Genomic DNA, 25,111 nt, shown 5'->3' with positions numbered 1-25,111 from the left:
AATGTGGCATTCAAATGTAATCGCCTCTAATCATGCGTCACTTTTTCCATTTATTGGGCTCTTTATATAAGCAAATTCCTCTTCATGGCACCATCTTCTTTTCATAAAGCTTTGATAAGCCTGCAGGCTCTGGTCTTTTTCATTTTTAATGTGTATGTTCATACAGCGTTTTTGTATGTTTCCACACTTGACTGTTTTTGCAACTCTCTCCCTTTATCAAGAAATCCCTTTTATTGTTGGACTTTCTTTGTGTTGTAACCCTATTGAATTTCTGGAAAGAGAAATGTTCAGTGTTTGCACTGAGAAAATCTATTTCCACATGACCGTTATGTTGAAATGATGTACGTGAGGGTTGTTCAATTTGGGTGATTATTTTGACTATTATAACTGTAATTTTGCAGTTATGTCTTAAATATATATATAAATATATATATATATATATATATATATATATATATATATATATATATATATATATATTATAAATTGACAAAATATATACAGTAATTAGTTGTAATGTATAAAATATACATGAATATTACGTATTAAGTGTGCGCGTGTGTGTGCGCGTGTGCGCGCGCGTGTATGTATGTATATATATATATATATATATATATATATATATATATATATATATATGTATGTATATATATATATGTATGTATATATGTATATATATATATATATATATATATATATATATATATATATATATATATATATATATATATATATATATATATATATATATATATATATATATAAATTAATAATGAATGTATAATATTGTTTAAATATTTATATATTTTAATAGATTTATTTGGTGCAATATATTTTTCATCTTAAAATACTTAAAATACTTGTCTTCAGAAATTCTATAAGCTGTATAGGGCTGGAATTAAAAAAAAAGATTACTGTTTTCTTTTCTTTTTCACATATGGTCAAGCTAAAGTGTATCTGTGATCAGATTCAAGTAACAGTCTCTTATGCTCTAATCACTTTGTACTTATATTCAAAACCATATTTCCACAATTGAAAGAAATATTCTGGCATGGCATTGTTTGATTTAGACTAATTGATCAAATCATTGATCGTGTGTATACATGTGTATACTCTACCAACTGGTTGACTATATTTCGACTGTTTTAAATAATGACTGTTAAAGTCATTTAAAGAATTAAATAATAGTTAACACACAGCATTGTTGGTTTACAAAAAATCAAACCAAGATAAGCCTGTTGCACTATAACAATAGATTTTGCTTTTATTGTTAAAAAAAAAGAAAAAGAAAAAAAAACGTGTTAAATGAGAATCTGAGATATTTTATGGCATACTTCAAAAAATAAAGATGATTTAGTTTTTAATGATTGTTTTTAAATAAATTGGTCTTACACTTCATATTTTCAGATTTTATATAGTATACGTGTTAATTCCGGTACACTTACCTTAAACTGATACATTTACATTTAGTCATTTAGCAGACGCTTTCAACCATTTGGTTTATATTATAGAAATTATGGAATTGAAAAAATGCATGGAATGTGTTAATTAGTGACAGGACATTAGAAAAAATTCTTGATGGTGCAAAGGGTTAAAGATTTTTTTTTACCTATTTTTTTTTAACCTGTGTCCATTCATTGTATGCATCCACACACAGTCTAATCTTCACCACAATGGTAAACCTACACATTTTAGCATAGGGGAAATCCCAACATTGGAAGCCATGAATTAGTCTTTAATGTTGTACTAGAAAAACCAGTGCAAAAACACGCACAATAACACTTAATGTCGGTTTAAGTTGACCAATAAAAAAAAAGTTGACTCAACTTTTTTTTTTTTAATCTCATTTACTCGCCCTTCTCATGTTCAGACCCAGTTTAACTTTGAAAATCAAATAAAAGTTCAGGGGTAAATAATGTATTGGTGCTCTTTGGGTAAGGATTCATAAAGTAAAACTTTTCAATATACTGAACTGAGTCTTGTGAACATAATGTTCAAATTAACTCCCGACACTTCTATACTTCGTTACCCTGGTGAGAATTATAGAATTATTACCCTAGACTTATAAGGTTCTATCTGACATTTTTTTGTCAAAAATTGAGGTATTGACATATTCTTATTAAATGACAGCTTATTTACATGATGGGATGTTTTTTATAAGTTGTTTACATTAAGACTTTTTATTTAAAAAAAAAACAAAATGTTACACACATACTGTTTGGTATATCGAATGCAAAAACTTTGAAGCTCAATATCTCTAAATCATTCAGAACGCAGATAGAACCTTATAATTCCATGGTGACGAATTGTTTGCCCAAACGCGTAGGTGCAGTTTTATGGAATAACCATGTTAATAATTGTAATTTATTTCAGATATACTGGTGTAGAACGCTGAGCAAATGTAATTTATTACAGATTTATATCTACATAATAATATTTTTTAAAAGCTTTTTTCGAGTGCCTTGGACTTCTTTTTTGAGTTTCTTTCTTCTGTTTAACAAAAAGTTTATTTAGGATTTTTTATTTTTTTCACTTTTATGAAAGTGTATGGATGCCACTGCAACCAGCATTCTTCAAAATGTCTTATTTTGAGTTCAATACAAGAAAGGAACTTGAATAGGTTGTTAAACCACATGAGAAAAGTAGATGTAGTTTTCATTTCATGGGTGAACTATCCCTTTATGTCTAGCTTTAATCATTTCAAATTTTGAGTACATGCAGCTTGTTTCTTTCAGTTCAAGGAAGTTTCATTTCAAAGTGATTTTATTAAATTAACTGCACTGTTCTTTATTTATTGTATATTCTACTCTGAAGCATTCAAACAATGCAATATTAAAATCACAAAAGACTGACATTTTTGTTATCGCCGTCCCCTCCCACTTCCAATTTTTTTTTTAAAATCACCAATGCACGCACACACACACACACACACACACACACACACACACACACACACACACACACACACACAGGCCCATGATGTGCATTTGGCAGCAGACCGTAACTTGTATTTGACACTTAAGGTCTAGTCAGCGAAAATCTTGGATCAAATTACAGCTGTGTTTTGTTTGGTGTTGTAGGAAGCCAGGATTCTTCTGTCTGTGTGTTTGTATCTTTATCTATTGTTGTGTCTTTTCGCTATTTGGAAAAATTCACAACTAAAAGACTAAAACTAAATCAATATGTGTGTAATGAATTTGCAATTTAATTAACGTTGCACTATGTAGCTGTAAAGTAATCATTTCTTTCCTATGCCGTGGTTCTGGTTGAACACTGACAATCTCATGTTTCTGTTCCCACCCAGCCCACACCAGTAAAGTGATGGCCGAGTTTGGGAGGTTTTATGAGCAGCAGTACGCTGTGGCTTTATTCAACAGCGTGCGCTTTGAAATTGAAGGAGGAGGGAGTATGCAGACACAACTACTACACAGAAAGGTAAAGTCTCCAATGCTTTCCTCAATTTCATAAACCTATGCAATGATGTAATCTCAGAGCGATTGTGGAAAGCATGTCAATATTCATGAAGTAGGGCTGAAAGAAATGTCCAGCATATTGTCCAATCCACGTTAAAAATATGATTAGAAATGAGCCTTCCTGCTTTTTCTTTTGTTTTTTTATTGTTTTGTGGTTTCCCTCCTCATTTTGAGGCTTTCTGTGGTCGTGCTTATCGGCATGGAGTTGGATAAGAGGAAGTGGAGCAGATTTCACACAAGTTAAATACCCGCAACAAAGGCCTGAATGGCAAATGCACACACGCATACACATAAAAGAATCAAAAATCTTTCCAATACCCCTTTTCCACCAATAATATTCTGCTGCAGCTTGTGCAAGCCATTTCCCCTGAGCTGAAATTCAACTTATGACAAGTCTACTTGCCCACAAATTAACTTTGAGCCCTACTATTTTTTTATATATAAATAACTAGTTACTTTAAAATGGGGAAAAAAGCTGAACTGTCGCACACCATTACACACAGCTTGTTAGTTCAATATAGAAATTGACCAATATTCAGATTTTTTTTATTTGCGTTTAAAAAAACAACTTATAAATTATAGAACTAATAGCAAGCAATTAAATCCTTAAGTTGTATGTTCAGGAAGCCACTAATAAATGAAAAAAAAAAACAGTTTAATGTTTACCTGAACCATGACTACAATTGCATCATCATACAGCTGCGATTATATTTATATATTTATTTATATATATATATATATATATATATATATATATATATATATATATATATATATATATATATATATATATATATATATATATATATATATATATTTATTTATATATATATATATATATATATATATATATATATATATATATATATATATAAAATATATATATATATATATTTTTTTTTTTTGTAGATTTTAGAAGTTCTAGAACCATCTATACAATTGTATTTTTTTTTTCAAGAAATGCCCGAGTTTTGCGTAAAATGTTATAGTGTATATGCCAGACCTATATGTGGAGCTGCAGGATACACTATAATTGCAGAAGAATACGTCGAACATGTACTTGAATTCCTCCTTCAGCACGATTAATACAGATATAAGCAGGACACCATAGTGAATTTAACAATATTTGATGTGTGTAGTTGTCAATGCATCTCTACTGGTTGCCTAGCTAATACCGCAAATCAGGTTTTATTGTAATAGTGCTAATAAACAGCAGTGCAAACACAGTTCTGTAATCTGTCATTAGTTATTAATTGCCGGGCTTTTCCTCCCCCTGGTCAAATGGTATGATGACATCATTGTTTCCAAAGAGGAGCATTTTTGCTAGGGGTGTCCATATTAATTGGTTTTTCGAAACACCACAATGCGGATGCGGACAGTTCTGTATTCAGTTCAGTCATAGATCATAATCGGTTAGTATGTACTGACGTCATTTATCACCTATGCGTGATGTCATGGTAGAATACTATTGCGAAGGAGGCGAGAACGAGTAAATAAAACGCACCTACTACTTAAAAAGCAGATAATTGAGTTTGTGGACAGTCTTTCACTGACACTGCAGAAAGTACTGCACAAGCTGCTATTTTACTACTATGGAGAAATTCTTAAAAAATCCGTCTCTGTCTCTCTCTTGCTTGCATGTTTGTGAGGTAACTTTTTCTTTCCTTTTGGCTGTTAAAGTGATACTTGTAGATCCAGACATGAGAGTGCCTGTGGTGCGAGTTTTCTCCACTGTGTCTATTACAGATTGCCTGTGATAACCGCGTATTATGTGCATATAGACTGTGACAGCGGCTGTTCTTCCAGTAACACTCATCGGTAAACAGCGCCTTCATTTATAGAACCAATCGCAGCTCTTTCTGTTAAGCGGGTGAAGACTATGCCAATCGTATTAGTTTAAGAACTCGCTTGACAGTGCCCAAAAAGCAAGCGGGAGAATATTAACATTAGTTTTTTTGCCATAAATACTCGTGCTGTCTTCTGTGCATGTATTGGAGTTTTGTCTAAAACATTCAAAAAGACAAATAAAAGTAAATGTACAGTTCATATATCTGCTTGTGTTAAAGGACAAAATTGTATTACAAATAAAATATAAATATTATTATATTTATAGATTTTAATAAAAAAAAAATTCTTGTATTGTAAAGAAAAAATCTAATTGTAGTTAAAAAAACATCGGCAATGCACTATGATGCACCGAGATATCGAATTGAACCATATCGATGGCATGATAATCATAACCGAACTGTGAGAACAGTGTAGGTTCACATCCCTACTTTTTGCCCTATGCAATAATGGGTGGCGTTTTGAGGTTTTTCACTGTTACCTGTTATTCAAAAAGTTAGTTTCGGGGCACCAACAATGGTAGTTTTGTGTGGACAGAAGGCAGAAAGACATTAAACTTTTGTGGATTTAAATTTGTTGCCGTGTGGTTGGGGCCTAAAACCAAACCTTTGTGTTGTGTGCTGTTGCATCTCTCTTATTAACTATAACTCTTTCCTATCCTTCTTAAAGGGATAGTTTACCCAAAAATAAAATAATACTCCCCATTCACTCGCACTGAAGTGGTTCTTTATCTGTTAAACACAAAAGTAGATATTTTGAAGTATGTTAGAAACCTCTGACTATTTATTTTCATAGTTGACAAAACAAGTACTAATGATCAAATGTTAAGTCAGTGGTTCTAAAATTAAAAAGAAACGTTTTCAATTAAAGTTATTTTGTGTTTAACTGGAAAAAAAGAAACTCAAACAGGATTGTGACAAGTGAAGTTTGAGTAAATGATGACAGAATTTTCAGTTTTGAGTGAACTATCCCTTTAAATTGATTATAATGGCAATGATCTATGTTTGTCCAAGCTTTCTTGTTGCTAAATGACATCCCTTTGTATAAATTATATCCCCCTGGGATTTTGAAATGTAGAGCTTCTGGAGTGAAACAGCTAGTCCAAGGAGCTGAAAACCAGCATTTCTGAAAAAAAAAAAAAGCATAGAATCAGAAACCTGCAAAATGTTGGTCAAAACCATTAGATTGCATTTGGCTTAAGAGAAGAAAATTAGTTCCATGATTATCTCTGTTATGTCCGTAACTGTTTATGAAGTAAAAAAAAAAAAAAAAAAAGCATCAACCTTCAATTTTGGACATTGTTTTCTTTAATCTTTGGTTTCAAAATCTCACAATTACCAATTGTCCTTAAATTGGTCACAGTAGTCAGTGGGTCACAACTTATTGCAGATCTGGAATAAAAGGTGTACTTTTTTAAGTTCTTTCATTGCTATGAGCCAAGACAGCTGGACTTGAAAGTATCCATCCGTATTTATTTGTATTTAGTTGCAGAGATTAAACGATTACCTGTTCAAAGGCATGTGTGTTCACCAGCAGTAAATTCAGCATCCATTACCCGAAAGCTGTGGTCATGATTGTAGACATAACACAAGCTTGAATGTCTTTTATGTCGCATTTGCTCCACCCATTTCTTATTTTAGGCTGAATAACTCAGATCTGTGTTATATAAACATGGTTGAAGCTGGCCCTTTATATTTTTCCAGACTGTTTGGAGTGTTTGACGTTGGTCCTCTAAACATGATTCATTGTTTTGTTAAGTCATGCTTTCATCTAGAAAAATTTAGATTCGCATTCATTCAAAACATGTTTGTTCTCACCGCAGGATCCTCTAAAGAACAAATCCATCTTCTCTGGAGGTCTGTTTCAGTATCTGGAAGAGAGCAAGAAATGGAGAAGCCGCTTTTTGTATGTGAGCGACTCTTACAACATCAGCTTGTTTGAGAGCAAAGCGGTAAGTGCAAACCACTTACTTACTTCAGTAAATGGATTATTAGTTGTTGTTTTTTTTTGTTTTGTTTTTTCGTGTTTACCACAAGCACGCCCAGGTTGGATAATTAAACGTAAACACAACAAAAATGATCAGAATGTTAGTCTATTGTTACTGGACTTCATTTGATTCTAAGGCTTGTTGCTGTTAGTGGATGTGCACGTCATTTCCCCCACTGCTGATTTTTAGCTGGCTGTTCTTTTTCGTTTGTTTTTCTGTAGGCACATGATCGTGGTCTCCACTCCAAAGGGGTCATTAACTGTGCTGGTTACAGAGCCCTGACCTCTATGGAAGAATACCTGGAGCTTCTCAATAGCAGCCTGAGTGGTGAGATGCACATTGAAATTATTTATATGCAAGTAAAGGCCCGTGCACACCGTTGCACACTCGCGTTTTCCGTTGACGTTTAATGGCTCGTGACTAAATAAAGGGCACAAATGGGATCATGCACACCAACGCGCAAAACGCCAGGCGCAAAAGCATCATTTAAAAAAAAAAAAAAACGCCTCTTCTCGTTTTTGTTTTTTGTTTTGCCGCTTCAAAACCTTTTCCACCAATCAGATTGGCACTTTTGGTCATGTGCACAAAGCTGCTGAAGTTACAGTAAACAGCACTTGGAGGCGCTCAATCACAAAACTGTCAATGCGACCGCACATTGAAGAAGATGCCAAGAGGCGATATGAACGGAGCTACTTATTGTTCTGGTAAACAATAATCACTTCTTCATCACTAGAGCTGGAGCTGTTGCTTGAACCATCCATAACAACAAGCGTGTCTACTTTGTCTTCGTCTTCTGTGTTACAAGTGGGTGTCAAAAGCTTTAAGTTAAGTAGTGCCATCTAACGTCAAAAAGTAATTTTTGCATACTCTTTTGCTTGGCGCCAGTGAAAATCGCTTGGGTTTGAATCCGGAAAAACGTCTTGAAAAACGCTGCCGATAAATGCAAGCGCAAAGTGTCCTGGTGTGTAGGAGCCTTAAGGTTGAGTATAAAATACTATTGAAGTCCTAAAAGTATATAAAAGTGCCAGTAGGGTTTACAGATGACAATGGGAATCCAAATAGTTTATGTAATAATGGCTTTTCTTAATGCTTTTTATAAATAAATAATTCCCGGAACAAAACCAGGAAATAAAAGTTACAGTGACTGACGTCCACCACACAATTTTAGTTTTCCTGGAACGTGATTTCCTTAAACGCAAAATAAGAGCATCACATTTCTGAACTGTCTTTAATTATATTGTGTCATGTAACGTTGTAGGTCAGTCATGGATAATAAAAACATGTAGCTACAAACATAAATCGCATAAATAATTACTATTCAGTTCATTTCACTATTACGTGCCAAGTGGAAAAAAAACAATTAAACGACACAGAGCCCACAGTTACCTTTTCTGTCATGTTTTCTGGCTAACTTGATCGCTTTGCTTTTGTCTCCTGCTATCCTGATCCATTCACGCAGTTTCATATTTTCAAGATCTCTTTTGATCAGGCTCATTATTTGATTAACTCGTTTTAAAAAATAAAAATATGTGTGACTGCCTCTTTGCCATTTTTAAAATACAAATAATATATAGTTTGGCCATTATGCCATTATTTTGCTCATTGTGCACGAAACAAATCACCAACCAATGAGAGTGATTGTAAACATAACCAAGCCTATTGGCTGAAAATATTATTGAGGGCCAATAGTTAAGCGTGACTTTCACCAAGCACAAGTTAATGCTGGATCTATTCAAATAAATTCTGGAACGCAAAAAACAAATATCTGACATTTTCCGGAACAGGATTTGGCAAAATCCGTTTTAAATTAAGCTCAAATTAGTTAATATGGTGGTGTGGTTATTATTAATATAATGTATAATACACTTTTTTTTTTACTAATTAACAAAGAAATATTTAGCAATTTCATTTTAATTTAGAATCATACCAAAAGGAAAACAAATCATAAATTTGTAAAAGTATCAAACCAAAATTGTAAATGTGCATAATTACCAAAACTAAATTGGAAAAAAAATTAAAATATTAAGACAATCTAGAGATGTATCTAGTAGTATTTTTTGTAAGCATGACCTGCCAATTTAAATTTTCTTTGTAAGAACCGCATATAAAATAGTTTTTATTATTATTATTTTTTTTTAAATCTGGTCCTTGGCCTGTGCATCTTTAATAGAAATTAATTAATTATTATAAAAAGTGTCTCATTGACTAAGTTTACATCGACTTCAGTAATTGGATTATTTGCCTTAATCTGAAGAAGACCATAATACAAGTTGTTTTTTGAATGTTCCTTTCATCATCCCATTTAACGTGTTATAGCACACAATTCGATTAACGTCATTGCATCACCATGCTATCCACGTTTCCTCCAGAGTTTCATGCGATTTTGAGTTTCATCTTTAATTTGTTGACTCTAACGGCAGACACTTTCACTTTCATTCAGAAACATTTCATGCATACCCCCTTGACAAACAAGATATTGGATGCGAGTATTAACAAGTGTAAAGAGTTTTAATGGAATTTGATAGCATATGCTAGATGGGAAAAAAAGTTCAGCATTTCATGATGCAGGTGTCTGTGATCCTTCACTTACTCAGTAAGTGCAGAGAATAGTGTCAAACCACATGTCTTAATTCCATTTCTGTTTAGTTCCATTATGACTTTAGTCAGATTAAGGTATTAAAAAATGCTGTTCACATTGTATTAAAACGGGATTACTGATGTCCAAAGTAAACATACTAATTTTTTCAAAAATAGATGCAAGAATGAATAGATGCATGAAAAGATTGCTAGACAAATGGATGATTCATAGATTGATGGGTGGATTCATTCACGGATGGATGGATGAATTTATTCAATCATGTATTCATTTAAAACTACTAATTTATAATTTTATAATTAATTACTCGCAAAATAATATGATAATGGACAGGCAAATTGTATTCTCTGTACATTCTGTAAACAACGTTATTTAGTCCAGTGTTTATAAACCACATTCCTGGAGGACCACCAACACGGTTTTCATTGTCTCCTTTGTCTGTCACACCCATTACAGGTCTTTCAGTCTCTGCTAATGATCTGATGATCTGAGTCCGTTGTATTTAGTTAAAGAGACCCAGAAAATGTGCAGCTGGTGGTCCTCCAGGAATGTTGTTGAGAAACACGTGATATAGCCCATTCAGTCAAATCAGTGTAATTTCAAATAAGTAATGTTCGTCTTTTTGTCTTGTGTGATGTGTTGTTTTAGATATAAAGGCAAAAGCAGGCAGTGCCCCATTTCTAAAATGCCCCACACAGTTTCCCCTCATCCTGTGGCATCCATACGCTCGCCATCACTACTTCTGCGTCATGACAGAGAAGGAACAGATGAAGTGGCACGCCGTCTTTCAGGACTGTGTGAGACACACCAACAATGGTGAGTCACGGTCACAAAGAAAGACCAAAAAAAGTACTGTTTTTAGATTTGTGTCTTGTGAGCGTCTGTTTCTCTAGACGAGATCGGTCTTATTTACTTTTTTCATCTTTATCACAATCAGAGGAAACAATGGTTCACATGTTAAAGGAACACACTATTACAAGTCCCCTAAAGTGAAACGGTTATCATTTTTGGATCCATTGATGGTTTGTTGCTTAGCTGGGGACTATTTTCAATTTTTTTGATTAATATTATTGCGTCTGCCACAGCCATGGTGTAACATTTCTTGATTATAATTCTGGATTCAAAATATACTTCCTTGACCTATCGAAAATAGCAACTTATTTTTTTTCCTCCTTTTCAGTCTTAGTACAGGATGTAAATACTGAATTGGAAAAAATTAGTGAGACTCTAATGGTCTATTCTGATTCAATGGTTAATGCTAAGCTTAGCTAAAAGTGCTCCCACCAGACCCAGAGATCAGCTGAATGGGTTTAACTGTTTTGTTCAAACTGACTACCCTTTCGTTATGTTCTTTGCCGTTTTTGCCCCATTGACTTTCATTATAATGACATTTTTTGATTGCAAAGCCGTGACATCATATAATCATGCTTTCTTGATTGTTCGTGGTTTTCCCAGATGGGAAGAGGTAAAACTTGTTATTTTTACTATCAATCATCAGTTGGCACCATTAACCCTTTAGATAGGCCTGCTTAAAGTTTCTGGCTTTTATATGGAGTTCTATGGAATAAAACAAAAGATTATAGTATGTGTGCATAAATACACTTACTATGTTTTGAGAGCCGAGTTGCTTATTTGCTTGCTATTTCTATCAAGGTAAGTGTGCAAAGATCTATCTCACACACACACATGCACACACTATACCACTGGCTTGCTTGGTTGGGATTTGCGGAGCTGCGCATCACTGGATTTGCTCTTCAGTTTTCAAACTTTAAGCAGTGAAATTTAGACCACTTTAAAACACTGAACTAAACTAAACTGAACTTCAGCTCTGAAAACTGATCTGACGCAGTTTCTATTTACTAGAACTTCTATGTTAAGCTGCTTTGACACATCTACCATGTAATAAATAAACATGAATAAATACTCCATATAATATAAACCTTTATATAAGCTTTTTTTGAACTGCAACTGACGTTCAACGTTAAAAATTACAGACTGTACCTCTTCCCAACAGGGAAAACCAGCAACAATCAAGAATGCATGGTTATATTGTGTCTGGCTTTGTAATCAAAAAATGTAATTATATTGGAAGGCAATGGGGCAAAAACTACCACAAACATAACAAAAGGGTAGTAAATTTGGCCAGACTATATTGTTGAATTGTAGAAAAATGTTATAGCATTATCCCAAAATGTGTGTCAAAATAAGATTTGTCACCAAAAATCATTTCATTTGCTGAAACACAAAGACAGTTATGGTCAAATTAAGACTCAAAAATCGCCCAGAGTGGATGAAAACATCCTCAACAGCACTCATGGGGTTAAAAGTAAAAACCTCAACTTTTTAACATTACTGTAGGTGACTTGTAAAATGAGCAAAAAAAAATAAAACATTTTCTTCCAAAAAAAGTGGTTCTTAAATGTTTATTTGTTGATATTTATGTGGACCAGAGACACAATGTCCTACACTGTAAATGTTTTGCCAGATCAACTGCTTTCCTGTTCAACTTCCAAAACAACATGAAAACGAAGCCTCAGACGTTTGCTTTAATCTGTTTTGCGTCATAGCAAGAGACTATTGAACACCTAACTTCTGATTTGTCTTTAGTCGCTGTCACTCAAACATGGCCTAAAAAGAATTTCTAGATGCGTATACTTAAATCCCTGCATGCCTTCTTAAAAATTCATAGTATCATATTACCTTCAACTCCACCCTCAGAAATCACCTGTCGTTTGGCCTATTGCCATATTTGAAATCACACAGCAGGGTGTGTATGCGAGCGGAAGAAAGTGTTTGTTTTATTCAGTCAAAATGTTGAATGCCTTTGCAATGACATTAAGGTGTGGAGGATGTTCTTTCTGTCATTTTAACTGCTGTTGAATATGTAATAATTACTACTCCTTGTGAATGATGTCATTTTTTTAAATTTACAAATAGAATGCATTAATATTATCTTCAAGGAAATTCAAGGAGTGAAACATACATCAGTCACCATCTCAGTATTGACTACAAATAATACATTTTCTAAATTTACTTTATTCCATAAGAATGTATTTAATCTATCAAAAATTACTAAACTCATTTTATTTCAATTATTAAAATAAACCCAAAAATACTTATTGATGTAAACTGGTTGTTGATTTAATATTTTTGTGGAAGTAATTTTATTTTCAGCTGAGTCCCTTTATTAATCTGGTGTCGCCACAGCAGAATGAACCGCCAACTTATCCAGCATGTGTTGTACGCAGCTGCAACTTGTCATTGGGAAACATCCATACACACTCATTCACATACATACACTATGGACAATTTAGCCTACCCAACTCCACACGAAACGGCAACTGACCCAGCCGAGGCTCGAACTGGCGACCTTCTTGCTTTGAGGCGAACGTGCTACCCACTGTGCCACCATGCAGCCCAGTAGTGGTAGTAGTAGTAATAATATTGGTAGTGGTGGTGGTAATAGTAGTGATAATAATAGTAGTAGTAGTAATAATAATAGTAGTGGTGGTGGTGGTGGCAGCAGTTATAATAATGGAAGTAGTGGTGGTAATAGTAGTGATAATAATAGTAGTAGTGGTGATAGTAGTAGTAATAACAGTAGTGGTGGTGGCAGCCGTTATAATAATAGAAGTAGTGGTGGTAATTGTAGTGATAATAATAGTAGTAATGTTGGTTATTGGTAGAAGTGGTGGTAGTAGTAGTATAGTACTATAGTGGTAGAAGTGGTGGTGGTAGTAGTAATAGTGGTAGAAGTGGTGGTGGTGGTGGTGGTAGTAGTAGTAGTAATAGTCAGGGCTTTACATTAACACCCGCCAAATGCAGGTAGATTTCAGCTCTGGTGGTTTAGACAGACACCTCCACTAGCCACTTTGGCTTATTGGAAATAATTTTCTAGTTGTAGTTTTTTCAAAAGCAGGGTTCGACAATATTCGTGCAAATGTGATCTTAGAATCGAGAAGCAGCAGAACTGACAAAAATAACTGTGTTCGCACGAGCAAAAGAATGCAGGTGAATACAGAAATGAGAGGATGATCACAGCTGATGTGATGCGCGCGACTGTTAAAGTGTGCGCGCTCCCGTTTACTTGCGCAAAGCAACCGTGCCTAGGGGAAGTGCAACTGGTGCGATCAGTTCCCTTTGAAATAGACTGGACAAAGAGCGATGATCGTGCACCCACACAGTGCTGCTACTTTTAAGAGCTCAAGATTAAAAAAAATAATGCACATATTCTTTTGTAAGCAGCAGCGTTCGCTGTTTTCATTTTAATTATTCTTTGAACAGATTATTAACAGGCTTAACCGTGTGCGTGGGATCCTTTCATTATCAAATATCCAATAATGTTTCACCTGCTTTCTTTTGCTTACAGTTATTTTTGTTAAAATGGTTCAATGATCTTTTTTTTTTTTTTTTTTTTTTTTTACAATAATATCGCTTTTATGGGAGAGTACTCCCCGCTTATGTGTAGTTAACTGGTGATCTGGGACTTTTAGCCAGGACAGATTACTGTGTATATTTTAGATACACGACAATAACTATTTTTTTAAATGTAATGTTTATTTTTTAAAGAAAAGTTTTGTGGAATTAAATAGTGCACCTATACAGCGATATTTTTCTTCTTTTGACACATTTAAAAATTGTGGCTAAGAAATACTGGTCACACTTAGAATAAGTTTCATTAGTTAATTTTAATTTGCTAACATGAACAAACAATGAACAATACATTTAGTACTGTATTTGTTAATGTTAGTTAACGCTAGTTAATGAAAATACAGTAGTTCATTGTTAGTTCATGTTAACTCGTGGTGCATTAACTAATGTTAACAAGCATGGACTTGGATGTTAATAATACATTAGTAAATGTTCAATTATGATTAATAAATGCTGTACATGTGTTGTTCATGATTAGTTCATGTTAGTAAATGCATTAACTAATGAACCTTATTGTAAAGTGTTACCGAAATACTTGTTTAGTGTGGTCAGAGATAAATTTGGTAAATCAAATCAATCACTCAATTTTTTTTTTGCCCTGAAAAGTCATGTGAAATAAAAACTGAATGCATTGCGACACAACCCATTTGCTCATGCACACTGAGCAGGCTAATACACAATACGCACAAGAAGTTAAATGCATGAGAAGGCATGTGGATATAGCACAACATCTAAATCAAGTCATTTTAGCAAGTCAAAATAAAATTTTTGCATATAAAATATATTTTCCCAACAATAAAATTGTGGCTAGTAAAAAATGACGAGTGGCTAGTAATGTTGGAAATCTACTAGCCACAGTGGCTCGTGATCAAAGAAGTTAATGTCAAGCCCTGGTAATAGTAGTAGTGGTGGAGGTGGTGGTAAAAGTGGTAATAAAAGTAATGATTTGAGTAGTAATAGTGGTGATGGTGGTAGTAGTAATAGTAGTGATAGTAGTATTGGTGGTAGTAATAGTGGTAGTAGCAGTAGTAGTAGTAGTAGTAATAGTGGTAGTGGTGGTGGTGGTAGTAGTAGTAGTAGTAGTAGTGGTGGAGGTGGTGGTAATAATAGTAGTGATTCTACTAGTAGTAGTAGTAGTAGTAGTGTTGATAGTGGTAGTAGTGGTATAAAAGACTATAGCTGCCAAAAAAAATCAAATGTTGAAAGTTTCTTAAGGCATTGCAAAACTAATAAAAATGAATTGTATTTATTAGCTGATTTAGTAATTGCAGAACTTGCAGAGCAGCATAGTTCTGTTCTGCCAAATTCTGACTGTTAACAGAACATTCTCTGATCTACCCCAGGGCATTAGAGAAGGTGCTGACATGTGGTCAGAGGCATTCTCACTTAGGCTTGTCCAGACATGGTGGCAAATTACTAGCTCTTTGGATCAGAAATGATAATGACATAAGATTTCACAACAGATACCATACAATATACGCAGACACTTTTTCATCAGATACCGCTTGGTGTTTCTCTTCAGGGCGTGTTAAGAAACTGCTAGATATGAATTAAGGGTGTGTCTTATAAGAAGTAAAGCTCTATCACTCACAGCCTGACCTGAAGAAATGGATAAGATTCTTCGATAGATAATTTTTGCATTCCTTTCTCCTACTCTGTCCACTTTGAGGAAATCCAGACCTTCAGTCAGGGATTGATCTTAAGTCACTTATTACCCAGAAGACTGTCCTGCTTATTTACCTGCAGGAGTTATGCAAACCATTTTACTTTATTTTATTTATTTATTTATTTTATTTTTATTGTATTTTTTACTATATATATATATATATATATATATATATATATATATATATATATATATATATATATATATATATATATATATATATATATATATATATATATATATATATATATATATATAATATTATATATATATTTTTTTTATTATATATATACCCCCAATAAATACATAGAAGTATAAATTATACCTATAAATTATATAATTAAAACATTGTTTTCTATCATAGTTTGTCTAATAAATAAAATTGCATCAATATTAATGCATCTGCGCAAATTTATCCCCCACCCCACAATAACTGAGCAGTCCAGCAGTCAAATCAGATAAAGATTAAGTTTTAAAAATGAAACAAATTTGTTGTTTTATTATTATTATTATCATCATCATTATTATTATTATTTTAATTTAAAGAAAAGTCTAAAAAAAAAAAAAGATAAATAAATAAATAAATGAATACCAAGACTGCATATTAGGACTTTTTGGCATTCATGGCTGGAATATGGAATTTAATTATAGGTGCATGCTGTTGTGTAGCTTTTAGATTTAGAAAACAATTTTAAATATAGATATTTTAGATAAAGTGTCGGTAAAGTGTAGACAAGAAATTTAAATATAGTTGGCAAAGGACCTTCAGATGGGAATCGAACTCAGAATTGCAGTGCTGCCACATACAATATAAGGACTGACACAGTTTCAGTTAAATAGAACTTCTATGTTAAGCTGCTTTGACACAATCTACATTGTAAAAGCGCTATAGAAATAAACTTGAATTAAATAGTTTCTTTTAAAATTACATGCATATTACAGCTTATTTATTTATTTATTTATTTGTTTATTTATTTTTATTTGTTTATTTAACTTTTTTAAAATTGTAAATAGGGATCATTTGATTGTGTTCTGTTCTCTAATCTTTTACATTCCTACTTGCAGCAAAGCCCTGAACCCCACCCCCAAAGGTGCTTTTATTGGCAAACTATTGGCAATATTGGCAAACTTTTATTAGCTAATTATATATGCAATATTTTAAAATGAGCTGTTTTTGATGTATGATCAAGAGTTTATGTTAACACCTTAGAATAATGGTTCACTGGATGATGTTAGTTAATGCATTTACTAACATAACTAGAGTATGAATAATCTTGTAAAGCATTTATTAATCATAGTTCAACAATAACTAATGCATTATTGAAACCCAATTTTATGCTTGTTCACATTAGTTAATGCAAATAGTTAACATGAACATTTAACTTGAAAAACATTAAATATGTTACACAGATAAATACCATTATAAATGTATTACTAATTGTTTGTTTATGTTAGTAAATGCTTGAATGGACCCTTATTTTTAAAGTGTTACAGAGTTTATTTACAAAAACAGATGGCTCCATTTTTAGTCATTTTCAGGTATAGATATGTTTATGTTGTGCATTGAAGCATACAATTGCAAAAAAATAAAAACGTGATTTATGGAAATTAAGTTTTTTAAGTAGTGTTTTAAAGTAATTTTCTGAAAATTGAGTACTGAAGATATCAGTTGAAAAAAAATGCATTTTTACATTTCTAAAAAACTGGAGGTTATCTGTTTTTGCAAATAAAATCTTCATATATTGCTACTGCTGCTTTACATTTAGCTAATAGCCAGCACAATCTCACCAAAAACAAAAGCAGCGTGGAAGCAAGTCATTACTTTTTGATACAGGATTATGAAGCTTTTCTGACACCAACCATACACTTTAGGACAAGAAATTTGCATTAATTAGGATAAATGTTGACTCATCAAGAGGAAGTGTTGTTTCTCAGCCCTTTTTGCATATTGATTTAAAATGAACAAGTAAAAAGAGACACCCCAGATCAATGTGTACAACAAACAAAGCTCTCCAGGCATTCTGCCAGGCTTTTTAAAAATCCTAAAAGTCCCTGACTCGGTTACAGGCCGAAACGGTCTGTCACGAGTGTCACAAAGTTGCACATCATTTGCCTTTTGACGCAGCAGGGAAGGGCTCTGCAAAGTCCATGAGACCCGCCTGAAGCCGAGGGCAAATATGACTTAAGGTAAACGTGAGAACGCAGCTCTGTGTTTTGGCTAGAGGGTTAACAGAGGGCAGAAAAGATCAACCACATGCAAAGCAGCGGTATTACAGGAGCTGCTCGAAGTGCTTGGGTTTTATTGCAGCAATGGAAAGAGATGCAATTAAATGAATGCACCATATTGCACACACAAAGACTATTCATGAAATTAAGAGAAGGGAAACCGCAGATACACCATTTTAGATGTTTAAGCTTGAACTATATGAACCCGATGGCTATTTTAAAGGAAAGTTCACCTATTTATGACAATTTACATAATTTACTCAACCTCCAGGGTTTCACACAATTACTTCATGTTGTCCCAAAATAAATCGATTAGGTTAACTTAAACTTAAGTAGACTGAACATGAAACAATTAAGCTGTCCCCCCCAAAAAATTAAGAATAGTGTTTTCTAATTTGAATTTCAGCAAAAGTCTTTTTTGTTTGTTTGTTTGTACAGTTGAAATCAATATTATTAGCCAGTAAAATTAATGATGGCGCAGTGGGTTGCACGTTCGCCTCACAGCAAGAAGGTCGCTGGGTCGCTGGTTCGAGCCTCGGCTCAGTTGGCGTTTCTGTATAGAGTTTGCATGTTCTCCCTGCATTTGCGTGGGTTTCCTCTGGGTGCTCCGGTTTCCCTCACAGTCCAAAGACATGCGGTACAGGTGAATTGGGTAGGCTAATTTGTCTGTAATGTATGAGTGTGTGTGTGAATAAGTGTATGTGAATGTTTCCCAGAGATGGGTTGCGGCTGGAAGGGCATCCGCTGCGTAAAAACTTGCTGGATAAGTTGGCGGTTCGTTCCGCTGTGGTGACCCCAAATTAATGAAGGGACTAAGCCGACAAGAAAATGAATGAAAGAATGTAAAATTAATTATTTTAAAAATATTTTGTCTGCATTTTTAAACAATATTTTTAATAACTAGCTTATTTTCTCTTTGCCATAATGAAAGTAAAATAATATTTCATTTTGAAAGAGAGTAGTATTCAGCTTAAATTGCACTTTGAAGTTTTAACTAGGAAATTTAATTAGACAAGTCATTGGACAACAGTTTTTTTTTCCTGTAGCCAACAGAGAATCAAAGTGGACTAATAAAATTGATATTAGATAATGTTATATATTAATATAATATTATATGATAAATAATATTAGACCTTTTAAAAATTGTCAATTTAAAAAAGATGTATTTAATTACAGCTAAACTTAAACAAATGTAACTAATAAACTGGGACATAACAATAATAATAATATGATCTACAGTGGGAAAAATAAGTATTGAACATGGAACCATTTTACTTAGAAAACTTTTTTTGAAGGTGACTTGTTGACTTGAAATTTACACCAGATGTTAACAACCAAAGAAATACATATATGCAAAGAAAACTAAACTAATTAGTTTACAAATTAATGTGTGTAATAAAATGAAATGACACATGGAAAAAAAAAACATTGAACACATGAGGAAAGGGAGGTGTAGAAAGGCAGTGAAAAGCCAGACAGCAGCTGAAATCTCTCAATGGTTCTTTAGCCACCCTCTGCCCCTCCTCAGTGTAAATTAATATTAACCGCTTCAGTCCAACATCTACTGTACATTACCAGGATGACGAAGATGAAACCAGAGTGGACATTTTAGCAAGACAACAATATTAACATCAAGTCAACTGCGTCCTTAGAAAATATATTTTCTGAGAAAAATGGTGACATGTTCATATAAAATGTTCAAATGGATAGCCTGCGGTGAATTCTAGATCTCCATGTTTTCTTACAATGGAAAAACTAAGACTATACTTGCCCATTCTTTAAGAACAGAGATTTTTTTTTTTATTATTCAACAGAAAAAAAAGCTCTTGCAAGGTTTGGAACCCATTAAGGGTAAGATTAGAGTAGATTTTCATTTTTGAGTAAACTGTAAATTTCATCTGTCTAGATCTTGTGGAATGGTCCAAACTGCTAAAATGTGTAAAGCAGTGGTGACTTGAAGTGCATTTTGCATTATGATTTTTTTTTTGTTGATCTAGTAATCATATTTTCGCTCATGCTGGTGGTTAGGCATTTGTTTTGTTGTAGTTTCACAGTTTCATTGGCAACTGGGACAGTTGGTAATCAATCATATCATCACACCCATTATGACATCATAATGTGGAGACCCATGGCAGAAAGAAAACAAACAGGTTTGAAAATTGAAGTAGAGGTGAATGTCAACTTCATATACAGAGTTGTCGGTACTGTTTACTGTTACAGAACACAATCAAATAGAGTGCTTGAAATATAATAGCAGCCTTGTGCACTAGGTAATAATAACCTGTGACTGACTATTTAGTTAACACCGAAATATTCATGTGAAAGCATTATTCGGATTATTAAATGTTTTCCAGTTTTAAGGTCAAATGATTTCAGTATATCTGGTAAACATAATTTTTTGGATTTCAAGAGTTCCCACTTGGATATTGCTTGATAATATTAGAAGGTTTGGCATGCTGTCCCGGGAGAGAACCCTGAACTCGGAGATATATGAGGGCTCCTGCCTGGATGAGGGTGTAAGGGCGTACGACATCAGGTAGTTCCCAAGAGCTCCTCCTGGCAAAGGTGGAAAGGGGGTGGGGTGGATTGGGGGGTGGGGGGCTGGGGTGTAATTATGAGGCAGTAATGCTAGATGGGATATTTATAGCGAGTTTGGAATAATCCGATTGGCTTGCTAATGATTACAGATGAGAGACCAGCTGCGATCACTCATATCATGTGCTCCTCTCGAAATTAGTTTGTGAAACTACACTTTAAGAGCGACTAGGATTCATTATTTTATTAATATTATTTATTTTATTTTTTTATAAAAATATTTGATAAAGAAAGGTGAGGGGGGGGTGTCACTTGTAGTTTTAAGTTCTGAAAGCAACAGTATTTTGTTTTCATGGTATAATGTATACCATTTGTTTTGGTTAAAAATATTTACCATTAGTTCCTTTTTATTGCGAGACATTCTTTTTAGGTGTATTTCTTTCATTCTGGAACTTAAAAATATGTGAACCTATGTCATGAAAATTATATTAATATTAAAAACATGACTACATGTAAAACTCAGTCAAAGAAATATAGTTTAAATGGAAAAATGTTTTAATGTTTTGGTTTTAATCATTGATTTAGAGATAAGAGTTTCTCTAAAACCATCTAGATCCTGTGCTTTTAGCCTAAATGGGAAATGCTCCAGTGAACGGAGCCCTAATGGTAAGTGCACACACATGTGGTGGAGAGGAAGCCTGGGAACCAGCCATCCCAGGAGTCTTGGCTAACCACCGTGCAGGGCACGCTAAACTTTACCATATGTACTATTTTTTGCTCAAGTCTCTCACGTTGAGTTTCTCAGGCCAGCCAACTCGCCAAAAAAAAGTGAGTGCAGTCCTTTTTTTCACTTGGTACTAAACAAGCCCAAGTATCCCTTTTCCACCAGCATGATCCAAGTGCTAGTGCTGTTGCAGGTTTGAAAATGGTTCAACTAGTGAGCCTTTAAGGGTGCTTTCACATCTGTAGTTCGCTTCATTTGGTCTGAACCAAGGGCAATAAATGATACATTGTTGCATTTTCTGCCGTCTTTGGGTTGTTTTCACACCACACTGCTGGCTTTGGTCCAAACCAGTTGAAAAGAACCAAAATGCAGTCATCTGACAAAATCCACATCTCTCATTGGCAAGATGTTGTTGAACATAGTTCCTGAACTGCATATCGATTGGTCAGAATTCACGTGTGGGGAAAATACCAATGAACTCCCGCAAGTAAACAAACCAGCAGACACAAAATGGTGCTATTTACTGTGGAGCTACTACAGTGCCCTTCTTTAGACAAACTTTACATTCTAAGAATGAAGTGTGGCCACAGCTGGAAAACAATGTTTTAATTCATCGCACATCACTTCAGGAGGAGATGTGAAGTAATTTAGCTAAACTGTGACATGGTCATGTTTAGAAAATATTACCAACGATCCATCAGGTAATGTTTTTCTATCTCTCTGTTGGTAAAGTGCTGTCAACAAATATTTTTCCTCCATATCCCATAATGCACAGCACATCGGCCTACGGCAGCTGAATTAGTCCAACAGACAGAGTCCTTTTTGCGGTTGGGTCTGTTTTAGTTCGGATCATATTCTCACCACAAACGAACCGCTCCAGGGTTCATTTGAAACCGTACCGAGACCACCTCTTCAAGCAGGACTCTGTACGCTTTTTTGGTCCACTTTTGGTGCGCACTAGAGTACGATTGCAGCATTCATACCTGCCCAAACGAACCACACCAAGAGGGAAAATGAACTCTTGTGCCATTTCAACCGAACTAAATAAGGCAGGTGTGAAAGCACCCTAGGAAACGGGTTGTCTTTTCACTGGCTACAGAACCACCCGACATTACTGAATACTTTTCATCTTTCCCAACAGTGTTAATGCAGAAGCATCAAACATGCCATAGTTAATTGTGGACGTTGCGTTTCTGTTGATGTCCTTTGGCTTTTTAAACCTACATTCAAGTCAGGGTTATTTGTATAGGCCTTTTCACAATAATTATCGTTTCAAAGCAGCTTTTATTAGTTACTAATAACTTTTACATATTAACTAGTACCTAATATTTTTAACAGTTAAAGTTATTATTTGGTTAACCTGGAGTTATATACTATAGTTTATGTCTATGGTCAATGAAGTGTACTTATGGCGTACTCGCACTATGTATAGTTGCCTCGAACCGGGCCAAAGCACGCTTGTCTCCCCTGACAGCCCACAATCACATTACATTTGGGCCCGGGCAACCTTACGTCATCGATGCTGCGCTGTTCAGTAAGCACTCTCGCTCAGCACAGTGGAGATTTCTCTAGTTATATCGCTTTAGTCCTTAGGGATGCGGTGACACGCAGTCAGATATTTCGTTGAACAGATCAGCCACTTTTGGCACTTATAAACAATCATAAAGCCCTTGTGCTGCAGCAATTAAGAGGTTTGCTGAAGGTGCGCAGCTGTCGTGCAGTGAGGGGTTTGCGTATTCAATAAACTAAGGCAGTTTGCGTTCACTGAACAGTAAGAATGATGAAAAGTACCTTAAAAGTCACTTCTCTCTTTCAGTTTCGGGCTTTGGCACGTTTTGCACTCACACACAAGCGTACCACGCCAAAGCCCAAGCGAACCGCGCTCCAACCGGGCCAGAGCCAGCCAAGTGAACTGTGCTTGAGCCCGATTCAGCGCACTCACACTTTTTCAAACGATCCGGGAAACGCGCCTGGGCACGGTACGGATAGCATAGTGCGAGTAGGCCCTAATTGTAAGTGTTGTCCTTTAAGTTTTGCAGCTTGTCGTAGTTTGTTTACATGGAAATTACAAATGAGAATAACAAGCCAATTTACCCATGCATTTAGCTGCTGTTTCAGAATATTCAAGCAGTCAGGCAGTTTCTATTTGTCTTGTTGTTAGCAGTTAACCTGCTCCCTGCAGTTTCTTATTTGTAAACCAGCAAATTTTTTTATTTTTTTGACTATTTACTGTACAACAATTGATTTTGAAACTAGGCTCTATCTCTGGATGAGCTCTTAAACTGCCTTGGTGGAAAATTGAGCCACAAGTTCAAGCCTCAATGTGTCTCTAGTTTATTTGGACTTCTAGTGGATGTGTTTGGGGAAGAGAGGTTTTAAAACTGATTTGAGGTCATTGTGTTTTATTGTGCACAGAACTCTAGGGACTTTCTCCAAGCAGACTGCTGACAAATACATCTACTATAGTGTTTTCTCATGGGGTTCAAGCCAAGAAAAGCTGGCTATTTTCTACTTTGCTCTATTCTGTGTGGCTCTTGTCTCTGGCTCTCTCTCTCTCTTTCTTTCTGAGTCTTGGAAAATGGTCGCTGAGTGGATTTCCGGTTCCTGACAGACGCTTACACACTCCATCTCTCTATCCCTTAATCTCTCACTGTTGACTTCCTGTCTTTGTGTCGGCCAATCTTAAACTAACTGCAACACATATACACAGACACACACACACTCACTTGTACGGCTATCTTTATGGGGACGTCTCATAGACATAATGATTGTTTTTATGCTGTGCAGACTGTATATTTTTATGCCCTTACTCCAACCCTATCCCTAAACCCAACCACCACATGAAACAATCTGCATTTTTTTAAATATTTAAATGCTTATGTTATTTTTTATTTTTTAAATGAGCTTTTTTCCTTATGGGGACGAAAAAATGTCCCCACAAGGTCAAAATGTACTAGTATCGCTATATAACATATGGGTTACAATGGGCTACATGTACAGCTATCTTTATGGGGGCTTCCCATAGGTGTAATGATTTTTTTACTGTACAAGATTGCATTTTCTATCCTCCTACCTCTAAACCCAACTCTCACAGGAAATGATAATGTGAGAAATGCAAGGTACACACATTCGCCATCAACGGCTCCTGTCTTCTGAGTGTTTGTGCAGCTTGCCATTGCTCGCGTCCATCTGTGTGTTTGTCTTTCCATACCACTGTGTGTGTAACTTTATGGATCAAACTCACTTCCTTTGAGCAACAGGAAAGCAACTCTAAAAGGTTATCTTTGTCCCAAAAGAGCCAAATCTTCCCAAATAACAGCTGTTGAGATTGACTTTAGCGTGACTGGATGGTGTTCTTTGATTGATTGTTGTCTACATGGCACCTCTGATGTACAACTTTTCCTTAAATGGTCCTCAAAGAGCACATTATCTATATTCACTACAGTAGCCTATAATCATATTTCCATTTAAGTGTTTTTCCAAAAAGTCTTGTCACGTTAGGTCTTGTGGATCTCTCTGCTTGAGCGGTGGTAACTGTAGCTTTCACAGACTCTTATTAGTTAAGATGTGGTCTTGAAATAGTAATTCATTCCCTCTTCCAACTGGAAAAAACAGGTTGTACGGGTTT

At 34.7% G+C, this 25,111-nt stretch overlaps 1 protein-coding gene across 1 annotated transcript in view; it reads left to right on the top strand.

The window, feature by feature from the left end:
• niban2a (niban apoptosis regulator 2a) overlaps nucleotides 1–25,111 on the top strand; it is a 57,141-nt gene that overhangs the window by 4,963 nt on the left and 27,067 nt on the right. Inside the window, 4 exon segments of the mRNA NM_001080586.1 lie at nucleotides 3,305–3,435; nucleotides 7,141–7,269; nucleotides 7,527–7,632; nucleotides 10,550–10,717. Coding sequence (NP_001074055.1) covers nucleotides 3,305–3,435; nucleotides 7,141–7,269; nucleotides 7,527–7,632; nucleotides 10,550–10,717 — 534 coding nt within the window.

Source organism: Danio rerio, chromosome 21, assembly GCF_052040795.2.
Source record: "Danio rerio strain M-AB ecotype USA chromosome 21, GRCz13ab, whole genome shotgun sequence".
Classification (NCBI taxonomy): domain Eukaryota; kingdom Metazoa; phylum Chordata; class Actinopteri; order Cypriniformes; family Danionidae; genus Danio; species Danio rerio.
The sequence above is the reverse complement of the archived record's forward strand: the minus strand, read 5'-3'. Positions and strand labels throughout refer to the sequence as shown.